Raw genomic sequence first — 15,216 nt, 5'->3', positions numbered from 1 at the left:
TTAAAGGTCCCTTCCAACCCAAACCATTCTGTGATTCCAAGTTTTCTCCCTCCTGCAGTGCTATGATCATGCATATATGAATGTACCTAAAAGGCTACATAAATGTGCAGATATGACTGAAATTCTTAAATAATATTGATCATATGAGGCAGATGAAATAATTGCTAACTGCTGTGCCCTTGCTACAACAACGTCAATATATTCTGCAAACAGAAAGTGATGACTGCAGAGAACAGAAGATTTCTGAGTAACACAGTGATTATTACAATTTCTATCAGGTTTTTTAATATAGAGATTGTAGAAAATGAATGAGAGGCAGGATAATTAAAAGTGAAAAGGGACCATCATGACCAGGAATGTATGGTTTGAGCATGGCTCTTGGGTGCTGTGTGCTAAATCACTTCAGCAGCGAGACAGATGTAAAGGATTGGCTGGCACAGAAAGCAGCTTCAGCATCTGCTCTGTAAACAGCGCGGTGCTGCGAAGCTCCAGAGCCAGCTCGGAAAGGAAGAAGCTGCTTGTATTTGAGTGTCTGTGACTGCAGGCGGCTGAGAGCGGTGAAACCACACGCTGCTCCAGCCTTCGCTTCCAGCTCTGCAAGGTGCGAGCAAGGACTCGGCAAGGCAGAGAGCGGAGGAACAGCCGCTGTTTGTTATCTTCACCGGTCACTTCGTTTGGATGAGAGCTGAGCGGGAATATTTACTCGAGTGAAGAGCATGGAAAAATGATTTGAAGTCAAGGAACTGTCTGAAAGCGCCTAAGCCTCACATTCTTAGCAAACAGCTCAAAGGTGGAGGAGGATGCTAAAGCTAGGGATTCTCTGGAACCAAGCAGCCTGTCAAAGCTAAGACAGCAACTGTTTGGGATATCTTGGACTCGTAATCCTAGGAAGAACAACAACAAATTCAGTACTATGGATTCAAAGGCAAAATAAGAGCTATTGTCCAACTTCCAGCAGCCACATCTACTTTGAAACTGAGGTTGGGACACTGCTGGAAAACATTCTGAAAGGAAACAACCTGTGCTGCCAGGTCCTGGGAAAGCAGGTGGCCAAAAGAGCTTTCCTTCCTTGCTCCGTTATAATCTCTGCTTACGTGTTCTCGTCCATGTGTAGAAGAGGCAGGAAAAGCCGTTGTGGATTATTTCCCAGGTCTGTGGCCAAAAGCAAAGGAACCATTTTGGATAAGAGAGTGGATTGATCAGCAACCTTCTTGAAGAATGTCTGGCCAGGATACCGAGGACTTCAGAGCAGAAAACCTCTCAGAAAAGTCTCGGATGATTCCTAGCCTCCCGCCATATGACATTGATGACCAGCTCCTTCCCAGGGAGCCACGGAGTCCCTGGTGCTGCTTGGCATGGACTCTGGTGGTAGTCACCCTCAACTCCTTGGTCTTTTTCATGAATTTGCTCCTGATGTTTGTTATCTTCACCATTGTGCTTCTTCCTACCATTGTGGTGGTTTACTTTGGCTTCCAGTGCCACTCTCGGGTAAGTAAGCCTTGCTCCCTTTGGCTGCGAACAGCCACCTCGAAGGCAGGGCCATCCCGAAGGGTTTATTTTAGCCCGCGGGGAGCGGTGCCTGTAAAGACTCCCTGAGCTTTGGCTTTGTTTTCACAGGGGTGTGTATGTGTATAGATTTTTTTTTTTTTTTCATGGCAGAGGGTATGTGCATAGACTGGGCTGACAAGAACAGGTTGATGGCCGTTTGTGCTGACTCTTGGCCGTACAAGGGAGCGATCTCTGCTTGATGCCTGTGACACAGCTACCAGCACGGCAGGCATGTGCATTTGTCTAGGGAAGTACGGGCTTTATGGTTTCTGGACTAATTATCGTAAAGTAGTTGGTTGGCGCCCATACATCATGTTTAGGGTGGAGGCAGAACACACACAAGCTGCCTTTGGCTGCCCAGCTCCTCGGGGACGGAGCCAGCATGGGACCCCTTGGTCCCCATCCCCTGTGCACCGCACTTGGTACACTTGTTCAAGTGTAAAGTGATCAGAGAAATCTGTAGCATTTCCCAACGAGCTTGCATGAGATGCCAATCTTGTGGGCACATCTGAATGCTGGTAGGAATGAGCTCAATGCATTTTTTTTCACCCCTCCCTTCTTCCAGTACTGTGGGAAATGAAGCTTGATTGGGCAATAAAGTTGTATTCCCATGAAAATAGCGAGCAGCTGTGACAGGTCAGGTGAACACATTCCTTGGCTTCACAGAGCTGCTGTTTGCATTTTAATGTCACAATATTTCTCTCTTTTCTGTGACCTCTGATACTGAGAGCTGCTGACCTGAACTCCTCCAGTTCATACGAGTCCTACCTGGGCTCTGACAGGGTTCGTTATTTTCCATTTAAGTAAGCCCTCGCAGTGTTTGATCTGCCTAATGGCTAATTATGGAAGGAGTAAAGTCTAACAGAATACAAAATCCCCTTCTTATGCCAATCTAGAATTCAGGTGTGCTCCCAAATGTGCTGTGCAGCTCCTCACACCACCAAATGAGCCTAATTCGCCAGTAAAGGCTCTGGCTGCATGCATGTCTGTTCCAGTCTGTCCTCTGGACTGCATTACTTACAAATTTCTTGATACACTTCTATAAATATTTTTGAATCACTTGGCTAAGTGTGGATGCGAAAAAGCAGTTCTCCTGTTTTCCTCAGGCAGTAACTGTTAGACCAGCTCAGTATGACTTCTCTTGCTGATTATCCGAAGTTAGGAGAGCTCTTTTCCTTCCTGCTTTGGAGGAAAAAAGCCCACGCTGTAGTACCTTCTCCCAGCAGGGAGAATTGACTCAAAATATAGATGCTATTGGTCCTCCCATCCCACACAACCTGAACTAGAAGGAGAATTATTTAAATCTTCTCAAACCAATGTATTCACCTGAGAAATACTGAAAGAGGAAAGTCTTTTCCCTTTCCTTCTAATGAAATCTGAGCATCCTATCTAATCACTCAAGCCCCTGGGACCTCTGTCTGAGCAGATCCTAGCATGGGTGGTAGGAAAGGATCCAACCACGACCCCTGGGTCAGCCATTTTCCCAGTTTAACCCAGTAAGGCTCTGACTTTTGTGGAGCTGTGCACGGATACAGCTGTGGAGGTCTCACTCCACAATGAAGAAGATGCTCTCCCTGCCTAGCTGAAGTGTAAAATCACATTTCTCAGATGTGCAAACTGTCACTCGGCTCCGAGAGACCTGCTGCTTTGGCAGGACTTGTAGTGCCAGTGACGTTTACTCTGAGGAGGGGTTAAAGGGGATAAAACTTCCCAATAAAGCCATTGTATTATTCAGCTGACATCCCAGCAACACCAGTTGTCAGCCCACAGTTCCTCGTCTCAAAGCTTCCCGGCAAAGGGACTGTGCTGTTACTGTTTTCGCGGTGCTGATGTATTTGCTGGTCTGAGAGGTTTGGCTTTGATTTTTATTGCCCTGAAATGATGACAACTCTGAGCTGCTGTTATTAAAAAGCTTTTCCTGATCTTGCAAACTAATGAACAGGGTGGCATCTGTCACGGTAATTGTTTTGTGGAACAGGGCAGACAAGTGCTGCTGCTAGTCGGAATGAAGCATAATTCATAGAGAAATCGCGTACCTGTGGGCCAGGCAATCCCTGCTGTGGCTCTGGCACCTTCTGGAGATGCTTTACTATGGGATGCAGATGCGTGTGATGCCCAACAGGGTAAAGTGGGAGGCTCTTGAGGGCCCACAGAGAGCCAAAGTGGCTCAGAGGGGTCCTGGCCTACCTGAATACTCATGCAACCCTTCATTGTAGGTTGCAGTACTTCCCTTTTGCAGTCCTTTGCTGTTACAATTTTTGCATATAAAAGGGCAGGGGTGTAGAATGGCTTTTGTTTTATTGAAGAGTAAGTCTTCATGAGAGAGAACCTAATACATTTTCCTTGGGAGAAAGTGCAGTGTGGGCTGTTGCCTTGGTACGAGGACCAGTCTGTCTCCACAAGTGCGGTGTGGATGCAGCTTCTGTAAAACATGAGGCTTTTTACGGTAGGTTTCGTAGGAGATGGCCTTTAAAGCCCTTAAATCAATTTTTCCTATGATAGGAAACTGATCCTTTAAAGTCATAAATATGGACTTCAAATTGGACCCAAAATGGGAAAAAATATGAGGTCTGCCTCCAGAATAACCCCTTCCGGCTTCGCTCCGCTCAACCCTCACCTTGGAAAACCTCTCCTCCTTTGCGCACACAGTGCTCTCCAGTCGAAGGCTTTGAGGAGCGGCAAAAGGTTTTCGAGTACAGCCAAGGACATCAGAAATGAAAGCAACTGCTGCTATTAGCTGTAAAGAGTCTTTTAACGCAGACTTTGATCTTAAATGGGCATAGAGAGGGATTGCAGCAGTAAGGCTCGACAAGAGCAGTCCTTTGTCTCCGGGCTACTGATTTTCAATGCCTTCCCAGAAGCCAGAGGCCGATGTCTGCACTGCAGATCCATTAGATGGATTTTTTTGTGTGTGATGGGTCGTGTTTCTTGTTCTGCTGAAAGTATGTTGAAAAAGGAAAGGAAGCTGGGGACATGAAGGTTGCCTGTAGCATTTGTTAACGCAGAACAAGAGTGGCTTGACTCTGCTCTCCTGCTGCCAGGATGGAGAGGGCTTTAAATACCACTCAGGCAGGACCAGTTAGTGTGCTGGATGCTTTGCAGCACCGTGGGGTGAACGGGCTTTCCTGGCAGATTTTGCAGCACAAAGAGATGCTAGGAGGTAGGAATGAGTACAGTGTGTCCACAGACAGAACACAGAGGGGTCTGTTCTGGGGCAAAAGCCTGGAGAGTCTCCAGCCAGCGGGTACCTGCAGAATGACCACCCTCTGCCTGCAGAATCTAGCATCTTACTCTATTTTATTTACTTTTTTATAACTTCCAAAGTGTTGTGCCACCTACGTGGATGTAGCAGCAGGAGATGTTTTTATTTGGTTTCTGCCTCTCAAGTGCTACGCTGTGCTAGGCTGATGACAAAAAGATTAGTGTTCCCTGCTTCAGGATCAGCGCCCAGTGCTCCTGTCTCGCAGTGAAGCTGCAATAATTGTAAGCTTGATTAAAAATGTGTTGTCCGTCACATGGTGTAGGCTGAAGATTGCTGAGCTCAGCTTGGAGGGAGGGAAGAGGTGTCTTTCTGTGAAAGCACTGGAAACTCTTGGGTACTTCGGTCACCACTCCTGTCTTTGACCACCAGGTCTTTGACCAAGCTCTGTCTCGCTCTTCCCACAGGTGCTGCACTCAGATGCCCGCTACTGCAAAAGCATCTTGGATGACAACAGCTCTTCTGCCCTCATTATTCTTGGCTTCATCATCATGTCCCCTCTGATTGTGGTGGCCATGGCTATCTACTGCAGCCTGGCAAAGCATCTCCATCTCTTCATGTGCTTCCAGCCATACAGCAGGGCTGTGTACAAGGGCGTGAAGTGGCGCTGGTACGAGGAGGGAGGCCTGTGCAGCTGTGCCAAGGGGTGGAACACGCAAGTCAAGGCCTGGGTATGAGTTTGCAGCACCAGAGGTCCTGCCCCAGCCAGCACCCTCTCCTCCCTGCCCTGTCCCTCTCCACCATCACCTCCCAAAATCACCATCCTGAGGTCTCTGCAGATGAAGGTTGTGCAGTACTTAGATGTGAGAAGAAGGAAGATCTGTTAATGGCCATCTCCTACAGCTTTGTCTGTGAGTAGGACAGTAGGACTCTGCCCACCATGAGGGAAATAGAGAAGACACAAGTACTCAAGAGTCAAGACTGTGTTCAGCCCTGAAAAGAACTGGGACTTCTCCCACTGCCTGTTGCATTCAGAGCACAGTACTGTTTCTGGTCTCCACAGCATGTTCTGCCTCACATGGGACACAGAGTGCATGTGTACACGATTAAACAGTGGTGGGAGCGGCTGCTGGCGTTGCTATGTGCTTTGGAGAGGTCTCTTTGGGGAAGGCAGCCTTTGAAGCATCCAGCCAAGAGGAACCAGCTGTAGTTTTCCCAGGTGCTGGACTGCCAATGTTTCTGACAGAGGTGTCTGTAGGTCACTGCCTCCGGGATCCACCACTTTCCTACACATCAGATGATCTTCCCTCACTTACCAATCCCGCTTTCCCATAGTGCATAGCAGTGCTTATGCTCCTTTTGCTGTTCCTGAGTTGGGTCACTGGGTTGGCTGTGGAAACAAGTGCTGATCTTTGTGTCTCTTCCCTGCCAGTTGCTGCTCTGAAATATGCCTGTCTGGTAACGGCTGATGGTTGTTAGCCACCAAGTAGTTTCTTGTCCTTTATGCTGGGGTCAGGTTGTTTTGTCTGGGGCTAAATCTGGATGAGGAGGAGGAACTGAAGACTCATGGTGGCTGCTGAGCACTACAAGTTCTCCCAGATCTGGGCTAAGAGCTTCTGCCTGTGAGGGACAGTGTATAACGTCTTGTTTTCCGAGGGTCGTAGGTACCTAGATTTAAGGTTAGTGCTGCAGTTTGGGTGGAGAACTGGAAAGGGTCAAACCGACTGCTGAATGCTATGGATCTGGGATACGACGTGCCATAAATTGCAACTGAGTGACAAGCACAGTGTGTGTGAGACGGTATGGCAGGTAGGGAAAAGCGTGGCAGCTTGATCCGTGATTCTCTCCTTTCAAACCACTGTGGGTCTCTGTTGTGGTCAGTTCGTGGGGTCTGTGTGCTACCGATCACTGCAAGCTCTGTACTCCCGCTGGCTGCTGTCCCCCTGTCTCCCAAATATAACCGTTTCAAGTGTTATCTGTAAATAAAGATCATGCTGAAACTCTGCTGAGGGGGTTTCTGTTCTGTCTCACAGCCCTGGCTGCATCAGAACGGCCACGTGGTGCCCACTGTACCACAGTACCTACCACTGTAACTTAAAATGTAATTTGTTTTCTTTCTGAGGATTAATTTTTCCAGTTTAAATAGCCTGCAGAGCCCTAGTCCCACCCAGAGAAATAAGCAGTGGTGAGTGCAGGTGAAAGTGAATTAAACTGGCAGGAAACTCCCAGTGCATGGACAGTAGGACGCTCAGTCTAGTCCACCAAAACAGCCCAGAACAACACAAGAACAGCTGGAGGTAGGCATGGCACTGCTGCTGGACCTCCTGTTCTCAGAGGCTAGTCACTGGTTTGGGTTTTGGCCATCACGTTACCTCGTGATGACTGGTGTCAGCTTTGCAGTGCAGCAAGCAGGCATCTTGCGCAGCTCCTTGAGCTGTGAGCACATGAGCAGCAGTGCAGTATATCCACTTTGCTGGCTCCATGCGTGCCCAACGAAATCGTTCTGCCAGCCTTCATTGCCGTCTGTCCCATCCTGGCAGCTGCATTAAACCAAAGCCTCCGCAAACCACTTCCACAATACTTCAGGTGCCCCTGATGTGGTGTTTTTCATTTACAGTTCTAGCTGTTGCTTAATGTTTCTATGTGCCAAAGAGGAACGGACAGGATCGGTCCATCCCAGAACCTGAGTGACTGAAGTGATGTAGAGTTTGCATTTTAACGCTTTTCCATTCCTCTAGGATTTTGCAGGGTGAGAGTGCTGACTAAATTGTTCTGATGCCATTCAGGAGAGCAAGAATGCATTAGCAGTTGTTATATGAGTATAACGGACTGTCTGCCTTGAAAAGGGAAATAAAAGTGCGGCAAGGGATTGGTTTGAGCTTCTTTCCTTAAAGCTAGAGACTTCTGTCCTTCCATAAAAGGATGTCTATTCGGAAGCTCCAGGCTTTAATGATTACCGTTACATCTTTGGATGCTTCAAAGCAGTAAGAAGAAAAAGTTTCTTTTCTGTACATACTCTGGAGCTGACAGATCAAGTGGATGGCAAAGGCAGTACCTCTGCGTTCCCACTTCACTGTGGGACACAGCAGTGGATTAGCCGATTGTCTCCTAGCAAAACCAACATAAAACACAATGAGGGTGACGCGTGCCTGTGTATGGCTTCCTAGAGAGTCCTGCAGACTTGTATACGGTGTTTGCAAATAGCAGCCTCTCAAAGGTCCCTGAAGCACTACCTTTTCTGTCTCTGGCTTGTCCTTCATTAAAATTTAAGATCCAGGCTCAAAAAAGGATTGCTGACTTTCCTGTATCCTGCAGCTCATCTGAGAGATGGGCCCTCATCGGCTGGGGACCACCTTCTGCTGTAATTGGGGTGACAGGAGTGGCTTTGCTCCGAGTGATGCTCTTCTGTAAGGTGCTGTGACAGCAGGTTGCGGTGCGTTTGCATCTGTACGGTGACAAGGTCCTGGAGGACAGCTGTGCTCCCTCTTTGATGTGCTTGCAGCTGTGCTTGGAATATGTTAGGAAAGACACACTCAGGAGGGAAAATTTGGAGAAGGCATGAGCAAGCTGCTCTGGTCCACAGGGCTAATAAAACAGTCCTTCAATTAGTTCCTTTAATAAAGAGCCAACTCGGAGTCAGCAGCGCATGATCCTCTCATGTTGTGCCTCAGCCCGTGAGAAGTGAAACATCCTTTAAAAAAAAAATAAATCGCAATTGATGCTACTGCTAACTGTGTTCACTGCCATTCTTCCCTTTTCGTGTGGCCTTCTGTTTCTTTCCTGCACCTCTGCTGTCAGTCTCTGTCTCATCTTGAAGAGTTAAAAGGAGAGAAGTAGTTGCAAGAGGAAAAACAGAAGAAAGTTCTGTTTCATGAAAAGGAGATACCGTGCTACGGGATAATAAGGTTTTGCCTGGAGGCAATGTTTGCTGACTGAGGACAGATATTTGATATGAGCTGCTGTCCTTTTGCTCACCTATCATTTAATCCAACTGCTTTTACAAGGAAAGTGTTCTTCAACCGAGCTATAGTGCAACTATTGTAGTGAACCATTGCTGCCTCTGCAGAAGAAATTAAGAGTTATTTGCAACAGCTTTCCTAATAAAACCAAAATGGATTTAATTTGGTACTTCTCAGAGATACTGGTTACTTCTCAGAGAGTTTTAATAACAAAGGGGAAATGAATCTACCTGCAAGCACGCTCCCTCTCTGCAGCAGAACAGCAACGCATTGCAAGCAGTGCCGTAGCTCTGATGGGAAACTGGTTTGATCCTAAATTTCCTGTAGAGAGTACAGAGGCATCCTTAATATCCTCAGCCGTGGATGAAACCCCGAGGGCAGCTGCACCAGCCTGCTTTCTGCAGGGCTGATGTGCCAGGCAGGGACCGTGCCCACTGACAGTGTGGGGACAGGGTGCTACCAAGCGATGCTTGCCTCTTCTGAACTCTCACAGACAGGGCTTTGTTCTGAGAGCTCCGGATCCAGTGTGGAGTTCAGAGCACGGCTCTGCTTAGCAAAGTGCTGAGGAGGACAGAAGGAAATGTATTTTAACTGAGCTTTTTAAGGTCCAGCTATGTATGGATTTAATTTTCCTGCAACATCTTCTCTGTGATTCAAAGCCATAGCACTAACCTGGCACTGATGTACATTCAGAAGACACTAAAATATATTTCCACCCAACAAGACTTTAGTCCGATACAGTGTTTATTTGTGCTTCCCTGCTCCTCTGTCATCACTGAACGGCCCAGATCCAAAGCTGATGAAATCACTAGGAAGATGCCATGTCTCAGTGAGTGTTTAATCACGTCTTAGTCCTTCACACCAGGGCTGGAAGCAGCTGTTCTGGCAACGGGGAAAACAGAAGAGACACAGTTGCATGGCCACTCCTGTGTCATGCCTGGGAACATGCAGTGGACCAAGTGCTAATGCAGAGCTGGGCTCCTAAATCCATACACACACACCTAAAAATGTACACAAGAGGGAATCCTGCACTGGAGGAAAACATGAGAGACCTTTTACAGGCTTTCACCTTGTTAATAACACGACTAAGGGGTTCATTAGGACTGATGATGCTGCTCATGTGCCTCCCTTTCACCCTCCCAGCTGGCTCTCCAACACAGGAAGATATTCTTGGTTACCAGCATTTTGTATTTCATTCGTTACCCCTTTCCTCTTAATTTTTATCAGCTGCTCACACAGGTGAGCAATACAGGTTTCCTCATCAGCCCACACGCACGTCTGTGCCAGCATTCCCAACTTTCAGTCAGGCTTCAAGGCAAACATCAGGCATCCCGCTGCCAGGCAAGCTTTGGAAAATAGCACGAGGGCATGGTAAACGAGCAGTGCTGTGAGCATGTATCATTGATTTTCAGGCAAAAGTGGTATTTGCAGCCAACACTGTGCAATAGCAGCACTTTTAAAGGTAGGAGCACCTACTATAATATTATAATCTTGTACCTGGCTTTGCATGAGGGAGGCCACAAGGCTGGAACGCTCTCGTGCACACAGCTGCACAGACAGCAGCCTCTCCTGCCCTGGAGTAGTCTCAGTACACGAGGAGAATGGGGAGGATGGTGGAGTTGCCTAGAAAGACCAGGAGCATTTTAAAGCACTAATTATACATATCTGTGGGTGGCATTGGGTTTCTCCCAGAGCTGAGAAGCAGACTCTGGAGGTTCCTTCCAGTCCTACTCAAATGATTTTCATGTTCCCGTTCTTTTTCCCTTTTTTCTTTTTGATCATGCAGCTGGTCTGATAAGACACTACAAGGTTTTTGAATCAGCCATTACTGAAGGGCACACAGCTCTCCTGCCCTGCCCTGCAGTGATCAAGCCATTCGCTGTCCATAGGAAAAACTCTCCTTTTAGTTACAAGCATCAGCCTGAGAGTTCTTCTTCATCACCTGTGAGGATGACCCAGCCAGCCTGGGAAGGCATGAAGAGCTCTTCAAGGCTGTGAAAAACACGCAGAACGCCATACTGAGAACATTGCTCTGTGCTTTGCGAAATGAACTGATGTTGGCAGGAGCATTTAATTTCTGCAGTGTGAATTCCCAGGATAGAAAATCACCCAGAAAGATCTGAAAGTGCTGACAGTCGGTGCCAAGCAGGCGATTTACCTTGAGCCATAGCAGGATGTATTCTTAGTATGAATTATATCATAGGCTCATAGAATGGTTTGGGTTGGAAGGGACCTTAAAGATCACTGAGTTCCAACCACTCAGAGCCCCATCAAGCCTGGCCTGGAACACTTCCAGGGACGGGGTGTCCACAGCTTCTCTGGGCAACCTGTGCCAGTGCCTCTCCTCTCTCAGTCTAAAGCCATTATCCCTTGCCTTATCACTACCTGCCCTCATTAAAAATTCCTCTCCAGCTTTCTCATAGCCCCCCTTTAGGTACTGGAAGGTCTCCCTGGAGCCTTCTCTTCTCCAGGCTGAACAGCCCCAGCTCTCTCAGCCTGTCCTCACAGGAGAGGTGCTCCAGCCCTCTGATCATCTTTGTGGCCTCCTCTGGACCTTCTCCAACAGGTCCACATCATCCAGAGCTGGACGCAGTGCTGCAGGTGGGGTCTCACCAGCAGAATCCCCTCCCTCGACCTGCTGGCCACGCTCCTCTTGACGCAGTCCAGGATGCAGTTGACTTTCCGGGCTACAAGTGCGCGTTGCTGGCTCATGTTGAGCTTCTCATCTACCAGTGCTCCCAAGTCCTTCTCCTCAGGGCTGCTCTCCATCCATTCTCTGCCCAGCCTGGATTTGTGCCTGGGATTGCCCCGACTCACATGCAGGACCTTGCCCTTGGCTTTGCTGAACTTCATGAGGTTCTCACGGTCTGTCAAGGTCCCTCTGGATGGCATCCCTTCCTTCCAGCGCGTCTTCAGCACCACACAGCTTGGTGTTGTCGGCAGAGACTGCTTCTTTGAGCCAGATTTGTGGAAGGTAAAAGAGAAGTGCAATATAGCTGTAAGGGAGGGAATGAGTCCTAATTCGTAAAAGTTTCCTCCTTGCAAGGAAGTGCTGTTATGGTCTGCCCAGCTTGACACCACGGAGCTGATTACCTCACCCTTCCGTGGGCAGACTTTGTCATGGGCCTCAGCAGCACTGTGGATAAATGTTTATGGAAACGTTATATACAGATTATATATGGATTTAACATGACAGAAGTGAACACTAACGGGTTTCCACAAGTGGCAAGAGGAAGGGCTTCTCTTAGCATACAGGCCTATGAAGGAATTTCTCTGTTTTGTACTGTGTGTAAGAGCTAGTGATGAATAAGCCCAGGCACCGTCGAAATAAAAAACAAATTCTTCTCTCATAGCAGCATAGATCTGGCCCAGCATTACTGACATCAGTGGAGACACTCTAGATTTGCAGCAGAGTAAATGACAGGACGCTTCAGCCCAAGGGAATGCACAGCCTGTACAAAACACAGGGAAATTCTAAGCCAGTGGAAACCAGGAACTGGATAACCAGTTCCCTGCGTTCCCGTATTTGCTACTCGAAGCCTCTGAGTCCAGCAAAAATTCTAGCTGAAATATTTAAGCTATTTCCCAGTGCTTTCAGCTGGGTATTGGTCCTCTGATGCCTTCAGTTATTGGAGCACTCAGCTAGGGACAGTGGAAATAAGAACCATCTGTCAAGCTGAACTGAAATCAGGAAGATCTTCTTTTAGAGCCAAGGACAACATAGCATTTATTGGAAGGATGCTAAATTCCTCCTTTGAGGGAGGCTAGCGGAAAGGAAGCTGGAACCTGCTGCACGTACCATAAAAAGAAGCTGAACGCAGACTGCCAGATCCAAGGGGAAGGCTATAGCTGCCTGGCTGCGACCCACCTGTGCAAAAAAAACCTCCAGCAAAAAAACCCTCCAGCATCCCACCTGCTGCCAAGGGTGCTCTGTGGGCACTGGGAGTGGTGCAGGCAGTGAGACTGGTCGTGAGGACCATCCCAGTTAGAGCCACGCAGCATGCAGCAAAGAGAAGGGACTGGGGTTCCGGGTTTCTTCGTGGGATAGCTCCTCCACCACCTAGGGCACAGCAAGACGTGTTCAAAGGAACCAAACTCAACGTGAGGTGCAAGCACTCACACTTGGAGGAGTTCTGGTTCTTCCTAAGAGTTACTGGTCTCTTGTGAAGTCCTCTTAGGAGCTGGGCTGTTGCTCTCCGTCTCACCGCAGGCAGTGCTCAGTTTTCTGTGAACTCTCGAGGCTGCTTTGGCAGGGATCTGCGTGGTAATACAATTCCAGTGACATACGTGCTGGACAATTTTCTTTTGCTCTCTCTATTTGTGTTGCTAACTGCTTAATTGTAAGTTGAATGTCTTTGGGGAAATTTCCATTGTTCTCCTTCACCTCCCTTCTCTTTCACTGAGCTAACTAGTCACTGGTGATTGTTTCCAGCTCTGCTGGAGAATTTGATTAGAATGAATGGAGGCGATTAAAGAAAGAATAATCAGGGAGTGCCTGCCAAGCGCTCCTTCGCTCAGCCAGCTGATGTTCCTAGTACAGAAGTGCCTGCAGAATTGTCACAGGCTGCAGCCCTGTCCTGGGAATACTGCCCTGGGATTTGCCTGGGGAGCTACCTGTGAGAGCTGTTGTGCAAATAAAAGGGACAAAGGTGGGAACGAAAGTGGCAGACTCTTCAGTAGGGCCTGTTGTGACAGGACAAGGGGTAACGGTTTCAAAATAGAGGGAGGTAGATTTAGATTAGATATTAGGAAAAAATTTTATACTCTGAGGGTTGTAGAGCACTGGAACAGGTTGCCCAGAGAGGCGGTGGATGCCCCATCCCTGGAAACGCTCAAGGCCAGGTTGGATGAGGCTCTGAGCAACCTGATCTGGTTGGAGATGTCCCTGCTCCTTGCAGGAGGGTTGGACTGGGTGGGCTTTGAAGGTCCCTTCCCACCCAAACCATTCTATGATTCTATGAATTCAACCTGGGCCTCTGGTATGCCAGTGCCTCCACGTGCATCACACTAGTCCCTCACAACAAAAATGCCCAGTTTCTCTCCACCCCAGGAAGTTCTGAATGGCAGAAGGAAGCAGAGGAACCATACACATTTTCAGGTGCGTTGTGTAGCTTTGTTAAAATGCTAACACCGCTCTGAAGCCATCTGTCAAGCAAGCACTGCCGAAGGGCTTCTTGTTTCAGAGTTGCAGAATAATGTGAAAATCAATAAACTTAAAAAAAATAATCAATAGTAACACAAAAAGTCTGGAAGGGTACATCTGCTAGATATTGTAGACAGTACTTCCCAGGCCTCTTTGAGACCTAGAGACTGCAGCTTAGAAAAACCCTACCAATTACCGTGACTTGTCTCTGTTCAGAGGTCTGCACATTAAAAACACAAACTGGAAAAGAAGTAGAAAAAAGGTTGTTGGAATCTGTGATGACCAGAAATGAAGATTTCCCTTTAAAACTGACAGACGAGAGAGAGAGAAGTGTCTGGGCATCACCAACACGTAAGTGTTTCTGAAAAGCCAACCTTTTCTTCATGGCATTAAGTGCCAGCAAATATTGCCCCAAGCAGCTCAGTGCCTTTGTTTCCCTGCTTGAGGAATAATGTGAACAGCCAGGCTCCCAGCGCCCAGCCAGGCTGGGTGCGGACAATGCCAAGGACTCTGGAGGTCTCTGCTGTGTTCTAGGGAACTGCCCGGCTCCTCCACGCGCTAGGAGTTGTCACCCATGTGAGTCCTCATGGTATGTTTGCTCCTTGTAAGAAATTTCAAATCACTCTGTTTCTCAAGGAGGAAGGAGGGGAATTATTTCCAAGGAAATCAGATTTATGTCTGTTTGTCTGTCAGCTTATGTAGCTCTTCTGTGTTATCTGGGGCTTCCTAAAGGATGCTCTGCCTAGCAGCTTCAGATCAGCTACTCTGTTCTGGGCTGCAAAACCTTCCCTTCCGCGGAATATGTGCAGCAATACTCAAGAGGAGCATGAGCTTTTTGTAAGCTGCTACACCAGATGCAGGGGCCAGGAAATGGGACTGGGCCAGTCAAGACCATGGTGTTTCTTGGGTTTGCATCTGGAAGTGCATAGCTGGATTGGCCTCTGGGTTTTGGTCCCCTTTTAGCTGTCTGTCATCTTCCAGGATGGACTTTTCCCTAATTTCATATATTGTTTGCAAATGCATGGTGTAGCCTGTTCCATTTCTGGAGGAGCAGCTGTTCTCTGGTGTGCCCAGGCCTGAAGATGGTGCTGTGAGGCTGGGTCTGGACCATGCGAGTGGGCTTTGGTGCATCTGGAGTCGAGTGAGACCTTTTGATTTGCGACGGCCGCTCCTGGACACTGCGCTGTTGCTCCTGTGATCACAGCCAGCTCCACGGATGCCGGGAAGGCGATACACAGTTGGCTTCTTAGTGGTCTATGTCCAAAGCCCTGGGATTGAGTGGAAGAGGCACTGAGCGCATAGGCTGGATCAGAGTTTCATTTCCAGCCTTGGCTCTGCATTACCGTCTTGCAGGCTCTCCTTCCAAC

General features: G+C 48.1%; 1 protein-coding gene across 1 annotated transcript; it reads left to right on the top strand.

The window, feature by feature from the left end:
* Positions 1–508: 508 nt before the first annotated feature.
* Positions 509–6,751, top strand: TMEM278 (transmembrane protein 278). Its single transcript, XM_010122373.2, has 2 exons — positions 509–1,488; positions 5,215–6,751. The coding sequence occupies exons 1-2, from the start codon at positions 1,219–1,221 to the stop codon at positions 5,482–5,484; spliced, it is 540 nt and encodes a 179-aa protein (XP_010120675.1). The 5' UTR covers positions 509–1,218; the 3' UTR covers positions 5,485–6,751.
* Positions 6,752–15,216: the final 8,465 nt, after the last annotated feature.

Source organism: Chlamydotis macqueenii, chromosome 21, assembly GCF_036417535.1.
Source record: "Chlamydotis macqueenii isolate bChlMac1 chromosome 21, bChlMac1.mat, whole genome shotgun sequence".
Taxonomy (NCBI): Eukaryota; Metazoa; Chordata; class Aves; order Otidiformes; family Otididae; genus Chlamydotis; species Chlamydotis macqueenii.
The sequence above is the reverse complement of the archived record's forward strand: the minus strand, read 5'-3'. Positions and strand labels throughout refer to the sequence as shown.